Consider the following 16,911-nt stretch of genomic DNA (forward strand, 5'->3'; position numbering starts at 1 on the left):
AGAACTTTTATTGTTGGAGGATTTTAAAAGTTGTGTTTCGGAGGATATTGTTGTATATCTAAATGAGCAAAAGGTATTGTCCGTGCCGAAAGCCGCTGTTTTGGCAGATGAATTTGCGCTCACGCACAAAACAGTTTTAACTCCGTCTGTGTGTAGAGAGAAAAATGGTTCATCTGTTGAATTTTCTGTGAGAAACCACTCGAGAGTTTTTAATAAGGGTAAGGGAACACGAGGGAGTAGAGAAGCCATGTCGAATGTGTTTCGTAACACAAATGTGTCTCGTGAGGGAGAAAGACGCGTGTGTTTTTTTTTGCCATGAGCCAGGACATTTAATTGTAGACTGTAAGCGTTGGAATCAGGGTAAGCCTCCTGAGAAACCAAAAGGAGTTGCTTTGGTCCATACTGCTTCCATGCCGTCTCAGTTTTCTAGTTCACATACTGAGTTATACTGCCCATTTATTACGAATGGTTCTGTATCTCTTTCAGAGGAGCAGGGAGATTTGAAGCCGATTACAATCTTGCGAGATACGGGTTCGGTTCAGTCGTTCATCTTGGAAAGTGCACTAGAATTTTCTGAACAGTCATACTACGGAGCGAGCGTGTTAATCCGTGGCATTGAGCTTGGTTGTGTTAAAGTGCCTTTGCATTCAGTTTATCTCCAGTCTGATTTGTTTACAGGGTTCACGAAGTTAGGAGTACGATCAGCTTCCTGTTGAGGGAGTCGATCTGATTTTGGGTAACGATATAGCTGGTGGTAAGGTGTTTCCTCGGCCTATTGTAGTGGACACGCCAGATGTGACTGGGTTGTGTGAACCGATTGATGTGGGTCAACAATTTCCGTCTGTCTTTTCTGCCTGCATGGTAACGCGTGCTCAGACTAGAAAGTTTGATGTTCTAGAGGTGTCTGAAACATTCATGACTGATAGAGTTGACAAAAAGGAATGTGTGCAGGATGTTTTTTCTAATGTCTGTATTCCTGATCAGGATGTTGCAGTCCGACTTGAATCTCTGCTGGGAACAGGGAGGGAGCAGCTGGCTGCCTGGCAGAAAGCTGATCCATCATTAGATAAGTGTGTTAATGTGGCTGTAGAGAAAGATGAAGTAGCGAATAGGGATGTGGTTTACGTTTGGGAAGATGGGGTGCTCATGCGTAAATGGTCTCCATCAGGGAAGGATCTGAGCTGGAAAACTGTATTTCAGGTAGTGGTCCCTGATAATTATCGTGAACCGATTCTGCGTTTAGCTCATGATCATGCTCTCTCTGGCCATTTGGGAGTAAATAAAACTTTCAATCGCATCATTTGTTATTTTTATTCTTTTCTACATTTGGCATTCCCAGGGTCATACAGTCAGACCGAGGTACAAATTTTACCTCTAAGCTGTTTGCCCAGGTTTTGAACTGTCTGTCTGTAAAGCATACATTTTCTAGTGCTTACCATCCAGAGTCACAGGGGGCACTAGAACGAATTCACCAGACGTTAAAGAGTATGTTGCGTTCGTATTGTTTCGAAACCGGGAAGGATTGGGATGAGGGTGTTCCGTTGGTCTTGTTCGCTGTGAAAGAGACCATTCAAGAATCCTTGGGGTTCAGTCCGGCCGAATTAGTGTTCGGGCCCATTGAAATTGTTGCGAGAGCAATTGTTGAATGAGACAACCACAAACTAGTGTACTTGAGTATGTAAATTCCTTTCGAGAACGTTTATACAGAGCTTGTGAAGTAGCACTTTCGAAATTGAGCAGCACTCAGACGAAAATGTAAATGCACTTTGATAGAGTGTTTATCGCAGTTTTCAGGAAGGTGATTTGGTGCTTGTATTTCTTCCTCTGTCTACGTCACCGTTACAAGCAAAGTTTTCTGGTTCTTATACGATCAAGCAGAAACTAAGTGACACTGATTGTCATCGATACACCTGACAGGAAACGTAAGACCAGAGTGTGTCATATTAATATGTTGAAGGCCTATGTAACGAGAGATGTATCACAGAATGTGTCCAAAATCACTGTTCCTGTCTCTGCTGTCATAGCTGCGTACTGTCCTGAGGAGGATGGAATCAGGGTGCGAGAGGTATCATGTGCTCGCTTGGGAAATTCAAAGATCTTGGTGAATTTAAAGTCTCATCTGTGTTACCTGAGTGAAGTGTCAAAATGATGTTATTGCATGTATTGTTAGATTAATGATAATTAAATATTAATATTAACAATATTTAAATTTAGTAATCATAAATATGATACATTTTTATTTTACAATTATATTGATATATCACAATATTTTGGTCAAATTGTGTAGCCCTACAAAAAAGAAAAGCAAACCTAGAGCTTATTTCCACAGTTAATTTTTTCCCCTAAATTGTGCAGTCCTAGAATGCGACAGTATACGAAAAGAGTGTAGCGCTGTTGTATCTGACCTGAAGGGGGCAGTGTGGGCAACACAGGCCTTCTGATGGTTTTACTGATATTGATCAGTATGGGCCGCAGTATCTTAAGATGCGAGAGATTGTCCAACATAATCAGTTTATCCGGGAAGCTCAACTGTGCCAGATCCTCGTATCGAATCTGTTGGCCGATCCCTATAGGATACACTTTCTTATGAGCGGAGCTCGGAGGCCTCTGAATGAGGTCCGTTGGAGGGCTCTGTAAGATGAGAAACACCATCTGGTCTGGCGTATTAAGTCAAGTCAACCATTAAAGCAAGTAACAGTGAGTAAAAAAACTGGGCGTGTCTGTAGTAACCGTCTCGTATATGGAACGAATAGCATGGCCTGTGTTGACCTCTGAACCTTTGGTCCAACGCAACTGGACCAAATTGCATTCTCTGCAACACCTGCTCCCTGTGCTGTAGCTCCATGTGGCTGATTACCACAGTCACCGTGAAGGAGTACTGCACCACCGTGATCTGTAGATTCTCCACCTCTTTTTGATCAAGCGTAGCAATGACGTCGACCAAAGAGTCGCGTGTTTTATTGAAGCCCTCTTCGCCCACTGCATCTGAGCTTTCCAACAGGAAGACGACCTCGTATGTTGTAACAGTAGGTGGAGGAAGTGTCATTCCAGGGCTGGGAATCCCGGGAAATGCGGTCACAAGGGCAGCGGTTGGAGGAATCGTGGCGGCGGTGAGTTTTGAGGTGGTGGTAGTGGTTGGAGTGACCGAAGTGGTGCTGGATTTTGTAGTAGAGGGTTTCTTTGGGGGTTCAGGATCCAATCCCAAAGTGCAGAGGTAGTCCGTGATGGCCAGAGCTTCATCGTCCAGCTCCGTCACGCTACTCGCCACGTATGAGCGACTGCTGGGCGTGGCTTTTGTGATCTCATTAACCTGTGCCATGTTGACGTCAGGCCCTAGCACCACCGTGAGGATGGTGATGTCTTTCTTACGCAGCAGACGCTGAGTACTACGCATGGGCCGAGGATTCGCGCTCGCCGTCAGCAAGATGGCAACGCGGCCCGCATGCTCGCGCTTGTTTTTACTGTAAATGTAGACCGCTAGATATTTAATAGCCTCATCCATGAACACAACATCGCCTCCACTGTAACGCAGCTCGCGCACCATCTTCCTGAAGATCCACTTCTGCACCTGCATGTCGTAACTTTTCACGCCGGAGTGGAAGAGCAGGACCGTAGCGCGGGTGTGGGCCGAACCCATGCGGAAACGCTCCACCACACGGAGGATGAAGAGCTTGACCAAGCCAAAGTCTTCTTCACCCAGAGCAGAGGAGCCATCCACAAGGAAGGCCAGGTCCATCGCTCTGTCGCAGGCACCGGGGGTGGAAAACGGGAGCGGGCGTGGGGGTGTTGCTGATGGTGGTTGGTGCTAGTGTGGAGGCAAAACCAGTTACAGGACACGGGCCGCACGTCAACGTGTTGCTCTCACAGTGACTGAAAAAATAACAAACATGACAATATTATACACTTAAATTGATTTTATTGTATTATAAAAATAATAATGTTTACAGTTATTTTCATGACAACTGACTCTTCGCCTTAGTTACTGTTGCTATGTCTGACAAGCCATGCTGCTCTCACACTACACACCATGTTCTCACGCAGTAAAAAATACATAGCCGAGAAAATAAGAAATTCATACAATAAATACTCTTTTGTGGCTCTTTAAGGTGTCCGTCGTGACAGATCACTGTAGCGCCTCAGTTCAAGCGGCACGTTAACCGATCATCTTTTCATATTTACTTAAAGCATCAAATGAACATGAATGAACATCAGAACATATTTTATTTCAACCACGGAAAGATGTCAATTCTACTCTTCTGTCTGATTTGTTTGTCAGGCAAGATGGCTGATTTGACTGGTCAGATCACCTGTCAATCAAACTCTACGAACGGTCAACTACGCACATTTTCCCCTCCACAATTCTCATTATTGTAATGTGGAATATATATATTTATAAACGTTTATATATTTTATAATAACATATTAAAAATGGTACACACACTTTTAAATCATAAAATAAATATGAATAAAATAAAAATATAATCATCATAAGGAGCTTTCTTTTGTGTATATCTGTGCTGTTATTGATAGCAAACTATTGAAAAACATTTGTTATTAATTAAAATAAGATATAATAAAAAATGAATACATTTATTATATATATTTTTATAAAATAAATTATGCCTTGGCAACTAACTGAAATAAAATTAGCTTTAATTGAAGCACCAAAATGGCTAAAACTGAAATTAAATAAAATGTAATTATTAAATTAAAAATAAAGCTAAATAATAATTTAAAAATAAAAACAAATACAAATCACAAAAACACATAATAGAATTACTAAAGCTAAAACTGAAATGAAAATGAAAACTATAAAATATAAGATAACAAATATTAAACAAAATATTAAATAATGTAATGTAACAATGTAATTTACTTTTAAAATTACATTTACTTATGAATATGTAAACATCATGATTCATGATTTATCATTCCAGAGAATGATATTGAATGATATTTTTGCTTTACAGTAATGAGAATTTGTGATGAAATCATGAAAATAATGTAAAAATGCAAAAAAAAATGTAATGGTCCTAACAACAAGAAAAACTGTCATTGCTTTTATGTGAATTTGAGATTAAAAATTTTCTTTGTGAGATTCTCCCACACACTGCATACAATAATGAGTGATGGAGATTATAAACAGAACGTGGTGTACCATATATGGCAGAGATGAGGATCGTCATGGTTAAGGATGAACTGTTTTCCATGGGAGATTCTCTCTCCGTCATGCACACACACCTGACACTGTGACGGTTGCACACACTTCCTCAGCACCTCATCTAAAACTTGCCCTGAGGGATTGAAGCAGACAGAACGTGTGAATGAAAGTGAACTGGGAGTCTAAGAAGTCAATTTACTTGCGAGTATGTATGAATTGGCGCTACCTGGTGGGCAGACAGCATGGCATCCCTCCACACATGTGACGGGACAGCTCAGAGGCTCAGGGTGCTGGCAGGTGGGAGGGCAAGCGCTTCCACAGGCGTTATATTTCCACTCACACTCCACCCCTGCGTCCTTATTCAACTCCTCACAGCTCAGGGCTGCAAGTAAACAGTCAGTTACAATGTGATTAAAGGGTTAGTTTACCCAACAATAAGAACTGGTTCTCACCAGGCTCAGAAATGTACCAACATTTGATCATTTACATTGCATTTAGGCCTATACAGTTTACAATTATAGGTTTAGTGCATGTTTATGTATTTAAATAATTTATTTATTTATTAAAAAATGATATATATATATACAAAGAACTTATAAGTTATATATGTGAGCGTATATATGTAGTGTAAAAAAGGCCTCTAACAGTAGATTGCTCTATTCTTTTTCTATTCTATTCTATCTTTTTATTTATTATATAATTTAAAAAATAACTTGCTATGTGCTCTTGCTTTTATGTTGATTTTGATTGCTTCCATTGTCCTCATTTGTAAGTCGCTATATATATATATACATACAAAATAACTATAATTACAATCATTTCCAAATCATATTTTACACATAAATTTTGATTCTGAAATCATTTTAACTTGAAGGTAATTTTTTTTATCTAAATCTGACAAAAACTCACTTTTAAGGACATGCTCAAAGGTAAAAATTATTCATACATAATTGTTTATTAATAAAACAAAATTTACTCAAACTCTCTGTGAAAATGCTAAAATGATTACTACATTTAAAAATATATTTTTTAAGACTAAACATTTGATACATTTAATTTATTGTATTATAGGACTATACTGCTATGGGTTTAGTACATTCGTTTTTTATGTATGTATTTTTATTTATATTTGCTGATGAAAATCTATGCCAGGGAGTAAATACTGACCTTTACTTAATTATTAATAAAAATAATATTTTTAGAACAAAACTATTTAACACTTTCAAAAGACTTGGAACACTGTGAACAATTGATTCAAACTGCTTTTATGGTATTTTTTCTCTTTTTTTTCTTTTTGGTGCTTGACAGCTTCTATAACCATTCACTTTTATTGTATAAAAGAATATGAACATTTTACCTAATATCTTCTTTTGTGTTCTGCAGAAGAAACTCAGTCAGATGGGTTTGAAACAACATTGTGGGTGTGTAAATAAGTGGTTAAACTTTGCGGCACAAGTCATTGGACCTCCAGTACACCACCAGTCCCTTCTGAGCACACTCGTGAGCGTAGGCGGCAATAGTGTTACAGAAACATGCACAATCACCCACAGACGGACACGAGCATGTGTCATGAGTACAGATGTCCCAGTACGGCTCCAGGTCCACCAAAAAAGCGCAAGCAATAGGAGTAATGACCACATGGCAATGTATTTTCGTAATTTGAATTGTGACGAAATATATGTTTATATATATTTTTTTATATATATTGTATAAATGTTACCAACCACGCTATTGCACTCCCTGAAGATGGTGCTGGTGAGCACACGGCAGGACTGCTCCACCGTCACCAGCTTCACCATGTGCTGCACTGAGACACAACCTGCACACAGACGTCAAAATATGAGGTCAGTTGATGCCTCTATAGTCTGAGTCGCTGTCAGAAGACACTCTAGTTCAGGCTGTGATGCCATGAACAGCGTCAGCACAGCTGGGTCCAAACTTTCCAGGAGTTTCCAAAGTCTGCAGCATCCACTTCCATCTGATTACTGCTGCTCAACAAATCATTATTCTGATTGCCATCGAAATTTCCACAAAGGCCACATACTTTCCCCTTAAAAACACACACACAAAATATTTTAAGCTCATTCTTAATTTCTCACCTTAGATAATCAAGTTGTGTAAGCAGAGAATTTATGTGTGTTTGTGTGTTATCATTTAGGAATGAACTCATTTTTTATTTAAATTTCATTGTACTATGGGAACAAATTTGAGTTTGTTCCACTTTGGGAACATGATGAATGGTATAAATGATTCATAAATCATATTTAATTCATACATTTTGATTCATAAATTATTTTTGAACTCTAACCATTATTTAATTAGGGTTACCTTTTGCTAAATGTGACAAATAATCACTTTGGGGACATGTTCAAAACTAAAATATTATTCATAAATCATATTTAATTAATGCAGTTTGCTTCATAAATTATTTTTGAACTTTAGGGTTACCTTTTTGGCTAAATATGACATATTACTTTGGGGACTTGCCTAAATATATAAAAAATATTCTTACGTTTTTATTCATAAATCATTTTCAACTTTTTTTTAAACTAGTAAAATCTGACAAAAACCCAGGTAAAAATAATTAGTAAATCATATTTCATAAATACATTTGGATTCATAAATCATTTCTAAATATAAAAATAGATTTACTTTTTAGAGTTAACTTGCTAAACATGGCAAAAACTCACTTTTGAGGACAAGCGCAAAGGTAATAATTTATTCATAATTAATTTTTACGAATACAGTTTGATTCATAAATCATTTTTATTCATAAATGTCACAAACTCACTTTGGAGAGATGTTCAAAGATAAAAAGATTAATAAATCATTTTGATTTATAAATTTTGATTCATAAACCCTTTTTAAACTTACATTTTGCGTTACCTCTTAATAAATCTGACAAGAATTCACTTTGAGGACATGCTTAAAAAGAAAATGAATCAAAAATATTTTTTATTCATAAATAATTTGAATTTAAAATGATTTTATTAGGGTTAACGAGCTAAATATGACAAAAACTCACTTAGGGGATATGCTAAAATTATTCATAAATAACTTCATTAAAAATGAAAAAGAAAGTCTATGATATGTGCTCATTTAGATAGCTAGACAGATGTGTGTGTGTGTGTGTGTGTGTGTTACCCTGTACTGTCCATTGATCTGCAGTGAGATTCAGGTTCTTGTGTCCCAGGTGATGGAGATGTGTTTACCCAGAAGTATGATGTAATACTGTCCAGAGCGCACAATCTCAACCGCTGTCTCTGTAAACACGGGCTTCTTCATCCTCACCTGCAGAAGAAAGAGACAACAGAGAAAGGAGGTCTGTATGCTTTTACTTCACACATGATGTGAAGATGAAAGGTGTTTATTTTACCTCATTGTGTTCCATGACAATCAGTCCTTCCATGTACACCACTGTGATGCTTTTACTGCAGCGGTAGCCTGCGATCCCACAAGCCGAGTTCTCCACCAGAACCCTAAACGTGCCGTCCAACCCGTTACAGTAATCCTGCTCGGCAGACAGAAGAACGAGGGAAAACAGGTGAATATGAGGGACAGAGGAGGCGAGAGAGCGAGGATACTGGCTTTACCTGAGCTAGCATGTATTGGCAAGGTCCAGGAAACAAGAACTTGAGTCCATTAAAGCTGATGTAGTGTGTCTCTCCTATCACACGACACACACGCTTCTCACAAACACTGGGACGCAAAGGGAAATGCAACTGTAATTCAATAATCTGAATGATAATACTTGTCAGCTGATGTTTTCAACCAAGTGATATGACAGTGTCAGGATGAGTCGTGATTGGCTGATTTACCAGGTGTTGCAGTCCACATTAATGCTCTGTCCTGAGGCGTAGGGACGGTTGTTATGGTAACAAGGGCACTGGTCTTGTGGAGCACATTCTTTTTTGAGTCGAACCTGCAAACAGCCATAAAATCAATCCTGATTTTTTTTTATAGCTTCAAAAGGATAATAGATTATAAAGCTGCATTTCATTCCATTCAAATTCACATGCAAATATGTGTCATGTAAGCACTTTATGTGTAATATCAAATGTTCATTTATACCCTGCATTTCCAAACAAACTTAATTATAAGTCACTGACAGTTGACTGTCATAGAATTAAAATATATATTTTTAGTAACAATATTAAAGTCTTTGTCTGTTTTGAACTATTTATTGTATCCTTGCTGAATGAAAGTATATATATATACATTTTGTGTGTGTGTGTGTGTGTGTGTGTGTGTGTGTGTGTCTATATATACACACACACACACACATTATATATATATATATATATATATATATATATACACAATGCATTTTATATATTTATCAGTTTATCTTTATATGCAGTATGTATGGCCAATATTCTGGTTACTAGTAATATGATTAAGACAGCTGACATAATACTGTAGTCTGTGTCATGTACATACTTTAATTTTTAATATCAAATAAAATAATGAATTATGAGTTCTGTGAGACACAGGTGCTTGACCAAACGACAGGCTACCAAAGAAAGCGTATGTGCATCTGTATGATAAATAACTGTGATGTTTTTTCCTGCTAAACAGATGGAGTGATGGTCCCCAATCATGTCGTTGGGCTCAAAGATCTCTCCATTATGGTGGCACGAGCAATGTTCGAGGGGCACACGCTCGCTGAGGAAGAGTCCTCTGGGGCAGAAACAGCCTTCCTCACAGAAGCATCTGCAATCACCGTCAGGCAGCGACAGAGAGCGGCACGTCTGATTACACACGCTCCCACACACCTCATACACCTGGTCATCCGGACAGGTCAGTTCTGCCCAAACACACACACACACACACATTTGGTCTTCTGTCCTAATGGAGACCTTCCATTGACTTTTGTTATGTAAATCTTTATGCGTTTTTAGTATGCTTATTCAGCTGTTTTGCAGTGTTATTATGCTGCATAAAATGTCTGTCTTACTCAGTATTTTTCTCTTGTTTTCCAGTACAAATATCTAAACATTCTTAAATCGACATACATTTACTTTAGAAGCATAATGAGTCAACCTGTTTTCTTGAAAAAATAATTTAATCACAATTAGGTAATTTTATACTTAAAACAAGAAAAATATCTTCCAATGGAGTAAAAAAAATAAATGTAATTCAAAAAATTAAAATATATGTTACCCTGGACCACAAAACCAGTCATAAGTAGCACAGGTATATATTTGTAGCATAGCCAAAAATACATTGTGTGGGTCAAAATGATCGATTTTTCTTGTTGTAAGCAAAAACTTACTTAATTTGGATATATTTTTCAGAAAACAAGACATAACATACAAGTAAATGTATCTCAATTTCAGAATGACAATACATATGTAGTGAAAAATAAGGTAAAATACAACAACAACAAAAAGTATTTTAAACAGACAGAATGAGATATACCACAGAATCCATGCCCCCTCCAGTTGACTAGCACTCTCTTGGCTGCGCAGGCGGCTGCATAGCTGCGAACAGCATCACACAGGCACTTTTGGCCGTCTGCGCAGGAGCAGACATCATAGCAGCAGTTTTTCACATATGGCTCAGGGTTAACCACATAATGACAGGGCTCAAACTTCACAGAGAGCAGCAGGGCACAGGCCTCTTCTGCGAAACGCACTGTAGACACAATAGGACAGGTTACCTGATGGTCTGTGTTGCCCTCTGGTGTTCAGTGCATATATAAATCATGACATCATACTTGCAGGCATTCAAATTCCTAAAAGTGCTTTTATTGTCTATAAATATGCATCTTTACGGGGCTGTAACTGCCAATAATTAGTGATTTTGAATGCAAAATTCTTAAACTTTGACATGTGGTGTCCCTGATTTTGAATATTTGTTCATACACATGTATCTGTATGAGTGTGCGAGTGTGTATATACCTCTCTTAGGGTTTAAAATGCAGGGATCTGGGGGTTGCAATTGAACATTGTCACAGTCTGCGTTCATCTTCCATGTGTTCCCGAATCCTTCGACACGTTTCTCCACCAGCCCGCCCACTGTTAAGAAGTCGTCTCCTTGGTTACCATTATAATTACCGCACAGGCCGCACATTTTCCCAGCATAGGCTGGGTTTAGCTGCAAACACACACACACACATATGCTCACATATCAGGTTTGCAGCACGGGTGTATTTGATACATGTCCCAGATTCTGCATTTCACACACAGACTCAATATTATGTACATGGGAAGTATTTATGCATTATTTTCAGTGTGTAAAGCTCCCAGCAATCTCAGACACACGACATCTGATCCAGACTGCTGGAAATTCCAGCTAAAACCAGCTTAAGGTGGCAGATTGTTTTACAGGGTTTCTGGATGGTCGAAACTGATCGTTAGCTGAATCAAACTGGTTTAGGTGATTGAAAGATGATGTTTGGCAGAATGTTCACGCTGCTCTTTTCCATACAATGAAAATAAATGGAAACAGAGGCCATCAAGCTTCGAAAAATGACAAGAAAACACCATAAAACTGATATCATAGTTATTATATAAATGGTCCATAATCCAATGTGTCATGAGGCGCAATATTTGAATGTATTCCAATGTAAATATATGACAATATATTATATTATTATTGTATAAAACAATAAAAATATAGTTTTTCCCTCACACAAGGCAATCATATGACTTGAGAAGATTTGAAATACAGCGCACAAGTAATATGCACTATACATTTATGGTGCTTTTTTCTCATTTCTCAGGAGCTTGACAGCCTCAGTCAATATTCATTTTTATTCTGTGGTATAGAGAAGTCAGAATTTATTTTTCTATTTCATGGAAAAAATTAAGTCTCACATGTTTGGAATGATATGAGAGTAAATAAATGATAACCACTTTTATTTTGGTAGTATATATATATATATATATTTTTTTTTTTTTTACTATTATAGTATTTATTAACATTTTGAATTACTTTTACTTTTTATATTTGACATAACATACAAGTAAATGTATCTCAATTTCAGAATGACAATACATATGTAGTGAAAAATAAGGTAAAATACAACAACAACAAAAAGTATTTTAAACAGACAGAATGAGATATACCACAGAATCCATGCCCCCTCCAGTTGACTAGCACTCTCTTGGCTGCGCAGGCGGCTGCATAGCTGCGAACAGCATCACACAGGCACTTTTGGCCGTCTGCGCAGGAGCAGACATCATAGCAGCAGTTTTTCACATATGGCTCAGGGTTAACCACATAATGACAGGGCTCAAACTTCACAGAGAGCAGCAGGGCACAGGCCTCTTCTGCGAAACGCACTGTAGACACAATAGGACAGGTTACCTGATGGTCTGTGTTGCCCTCTGGTGTTCAGTGCATATATAAATCATGACATCATACTTGCAGGCATTCAAATTCCTAAAAGTGCTTTTATTGTCTATAAATATGCATCTTTACGGGGCTGTAACTGCCAATAATTAGTGATTTTGAATGCAAAATTCTTAAACTTTGACATGTGGTGTCCCTGATTTTGAATATTTGTTCATACACATGTATCTGTATGAGTGTGCGAGTGTGTATATACCTCTCTTAGGGTTTAAAATGCAGGGATCTGGGGGTTGCAATTGAACATTGTCACAGTCTGCGTTCATCTTCCATGTGTTCCCGAATCCTTCGACGCGTTTCTCCACCAGCCCGCCCACTGTTAAGAAGTCGTCTCCTTGGTTACCATTATAATTACCGCACAGGCCGCACATTTTCCCAGCATAGGCTGGGTTTAGCTGCAAACACACACACACACATATGCTCACATATCAGGTTTGCAGCACGGGTGTATTTGATACATGTCCCAGATTCTGCATTTCACACACAGACTCAATATTATGTACATGGGAAGTATTTATGCATTATTTTCAGTGTGTAAAGCTCCCAGCAATCTCAGACACACGACATCTGATCCAGACTGCTGGAAATTCCAGCTAAAACCAGCTTAAGGTGGCAGATTGTTTTACAGGGTTTCTGGATGGTCGAAACTGATCGTTAGCTGAATCAAACTGGTTTAGGTGATTGAAAGATGATGTTTGGCAGAATGTTCACGCTGCTCTTTTCCATACAATGAAAATAAATGGAAACAGAGGCCATCAAGCTTCGAAAAATGACAAGAAAACACCATAAAACTGATATCATAGTTATTATATAAATGGTCCATAATCCAATGTGTCATGAGGCGCAATATTTGAATGTATTCCAATGTAAATATATGACAATATATTATATTATTATTGTATAAAACAATAAAAATATAGTTTTTCCCTCACACAAGGCAATCATATGACTTGAGAAGATTTGAAATACAGCGCACAAGTAATATGCACTATACATTTATGGTGCTTTTTTCTCATTTCTCAGGAGCTTGACAGCCTCAGTCAATATTCATTTTTATTCTGTGGTATAGAGAAGTCAGAATTTATTTTTCTATTTCATGGAAAAAATTAAGTCTCACATGTTTGGAATGATATGAGAGTAAATAAATGATAACCACTTTTATTTTGGTAGTATATATATATATATATATATATTTTTTTTTTTTTTACTATTATAGTATTTATTAACATTTTGAATTACTTTTACTTTTTATATTTTCTATTCTTTTTTTAATTTTAGGGTTCATTTTGTTGCATTCGCCATTTTTATTTTTTATATTTAAATTTAGTTGTAATTTATTTTTATTTCAATTTTAGTTTTAGTCATTTTGTACTTGAAATTTTTATTTCAGTAAGTTGAAAAGCAAATTTTCAGATTTTCATCAAATTTTACATTTTTCACCTAATATTTATGTTTTATTCTATTTCAGCATGTTTTAATTACCATATTTAATTTTTTTTCCTAGATTTTCAGTTTTTAATAACAATAGCAACACTAATGATGGCACAATTTTCATTTATTAGGTAAACTTGTCCTTTAACCTGGTTAGAGCTGGTTGAGCTTGACCATGTTAAACTGGTATATCCTTGTTTTTCCAGCAGGATACACTTACCCTGAGCAAAACACGTCCTCTGCCATCCCAATCCAGATGTAGATCATCAACAAAACGCAATCTCACAGATGAAAACACAGTAGTCTGGATTCTTAATGCACCTACGCACAAACACAATGCAGCTTTATGATTTTTACTTCAGTATTATTACATTACAACTGTCCATGTATTTCAGTATGTCCTGTGTATGTATTCTGTGTATTTCATGCTGACAGACCATTAATTAGGGGCATCTGCACATCCATTCCATCCACAGAGACCACGCCCCCATGCTTGAGGCGGACCATCTGATTGGCCAGATCCTGGAACCTCAGTGCAATTGACCGTGTGCAGACAGCATCTTGGTCATTAGCGCACTTAAACAGGAAAATACAACTATAAGCAAGCACACAGCCTTAAAAAAAGCACAAGTGTATATACCATAGGGAAGATTTCAGACCTGTGCAGTCTCAATGATGACAGAAAAAGAGTTGCTCTGGCAGTCTTTAGCCAGCAGATACTGACGGATACCACTGAAGGTGAAGAACTTATTGTCAAAGGTCTTATAATGGGACTGTCCCGTCACCAGACACTCCCCTAAGGAGAGACAGAGCAAGAAAACAATTGGAAAACAATGTTTGTAGCAATTAAAAACATTTAAACATTAACTGAAATGAAAAAGTATATATTTATTATAGCTAGCTGCAAAAAAAGCAATACTTCTCCTTTTTGTTCAGTTTAACTTTAACTAGTAAAATAAATAAATGAAATAAACCAATACATAACAATTACTAAAAAAAACATATTGTACAGATATAATTTAAAAAATAAACTAATAAAAATGACAAATCACAACAAAAGTAATAAAACTAACATTGAAAACAAATAATATTAAAATAACATTAAATATAAAAATAAAATTAAAACTATTGACAAAACCTATTATATAATATATCTATACAATATATATCAATAATAATAAAATAACACTATAGCAATGTTTGCTAATTGAAGCATTCATAAATATTTAACATGAAACTGCCTTTCCTACACATTTTAGTGTCATAATGTGATGTATTTCCTGATAAAATAGGATATTTTGTATTTCTTAATAGATTGGAGCTAGACTGACTTTAAATTAATAGTTAAGTTACAAATTCAGGTTTACCAGGGCATTCTTCATTGGTGCATTCCCAGGATCCATGGCGACAGACGCTAAAAGTTAAGGTAGTTTAAGTGGATGTGTACAGATATAGCAGCCACACATATTTGAATGCATTGTTTTGTAATGTACACATATGTGTTTGTGTGTGTGTGTGTGTGTCCCACCATGTGTTGCAGTCCTGTGATATGGAGGAAGCAGGAGGGTATCGGCGTCCAGCATGCATGCAGGAGCACTGAGAGACGTCAACACAGCGATCTCCTTCCAGCACCTTACCAGCTGACACACACATTTCACACATTCAACACTGAGCAGGAAACTGAGCACACTACAAAAATAAGCATTCGTGGTCAGTATCCATGTCTTGTTTTTCAGTAAAAATATCGAAAGATAAATATACCTAAAAAGCAAAATGTATGAAAATGTAATTACCATTACCCCAGTGTCACATGATCCTTTAGAAATCATTCTAATATGCTGATTTGATGCTCAAGAAACATTTCTTAGTATCATCATCATGTTTAAAACACTTAAAAACTGTGATACTTTTTTACACTTTAATGAAAAGATTTTTTTAAAATATAAATCTTTTGTAACATTATAAATGTCTTTACTGTCACTTTACTGTATTAATTCTTCTAGATTGGTGGACCGGTATCTCTCTCACCTGGACAGTTGCAGCCATCGACACACTCCTCCTTGCAGACTTCCTGGATGTTTACATTCTGACAGGAAGTGGAGCAGGTCGGGGTGCAGTCGCTGTACTCCATGCCAATGGGACACTTAGGGGCTGAGCAAATGGAAACATACATTTACACACAGTCAATATCAGACTTATGTAAAATGTATTTATACAATTCAGTATGTAAGTATCACTCACAGCACTGGCTCTGTACATGCCAGTCAGACAGTGTTATGCTGCGACTGGCACAGGTACGGGCGTATTCCAGCATGGCCTGGCACACACAGTCACACACAGTACTGCAGTGACAGGCGTCAGACTCGCACACAGACACAAACACAGCCGCATCCACGAGGTGAGCACAGCGCAGGTAGAGTGCAGAGCTGCTCATGGCCTCACACCGTGACATCTGGTCCTGAAACACACACATACACACTCAGAAACAGAGAAATCTCTATGATAAGGCAGACAGAAGGATGTTTTTGTTTTGCATGCGAGTGTCTGACTTTAGCTGATTCTCCGGTGCTGTTGCAGCTCTGAGACGGCGGCAAGACAATATACATTTATTATTATATTACTATCATTATTTTCATTTTAGTATTTTCTTTTTAATTATTTTATAGTACAGTCATTATTTTCACCTGTTCAAACACGTTATCTTTCAGCTCTGTTATCTCTCAGTTTTCCTGGCTCTCCATATCATGTGGTCGACTCGTGTGAAAGATTATGTTCTAAATTGAATCACAGCTGATAAGTGCACCATCAACTACAAAAGCTGTAATACAGAACGATGACAGGGCACTAACATACTGTACACTCTTAAAAATAAAGGTGCTTCACGATGCCATAGAAGAACCTTTTTGTCTAAATGGTTCCATAAAGAACCTTTAACATCTGAAGAACCTTTCTGTTTGACAAAA

The 16,911-nt window shown here is 37.3% G+C and overlaps 1 protein-coding gene across 1 annotated transcript in view; it reads right to left on the reverse strand.

The window, feature by feature from the left end:
* vwf (von Willebrand factor) overlaps positions 1-16,554 on the reverse strand; it is a 32,591-nt gene extending 16,037 nt beyond the window's left edge. The window contains 24 exon segments of the mRNA XM_071582315.1: positions 2,406-2,796; positions 2,798-3,781; positions 3,783-3,870; positions 5,159-5,294; positions 5,388-5,543; positions 6,610-6,768; positions 6,888-6,963; positions 7,049-7,096; positions 7,098-7,211; positions 8,306-8,452; positions 8,538-8,672; positions 8,755-8,860; positions 8,980-9,083; positions 9,715-9,968; positions 12,235-12,450; positions 12,717-12,912; positions 14,169-14,269; positions 14,386-14,524; positions 14,608-14,744; positions 15,316-15,362; positions 15,477-15,588; positions 15,977-16,099; positions 16,190-16,406; positions 16,498-16,554. Of these exon segments, the coding sequence (XP_071438416.1) occupies positions 2,406-2,796; positions 2,798-3,781; positions 3,783-3,870; positions 5,159-5,294; positions 5,388-5,543; positions 6,610-6,768; positions 6,888-6,963; positions 7,049-7,096; positions 7,098-7,211; positions 8,306-8,452; positions 8,538-8,672; positions 8,755-8,860; positions 8,980-9,083; positions 9,715-9,968; positions 12,235-12,450; positions 12,717-12,912; positions 14,169-14,269; positions 14,386-14,524; positions 14,608-14,744; positions 15,316-15,362; positions 15,477-15,588; positions 15,977-16,099; positions 16,190-16,406; positions 16,498-16,554 (4,243 nt within the window).
* Between the last annotated feature and the right edge of the window lie 357 nt (positions 16,555-16,911).

This window comes from Sinocyclocheilus grahami, unplaced genomic scaffold, assembly GCF_001515645.1.
Source record: "Sinocyclocheilus grahami isolate Dianchi unplaced genomic scaffold, SAMN03320097.WGS_v1.1 scaffold22.1, whole genome shotgun sequence".
NCBI classification, from domain to species: Eukaryota; Metazoa; Chordata; class Actinopteri; order Cypriniformes; family Cyprinidae; genus Sinocyclocheilus; species Sinocyclocheilus grahami.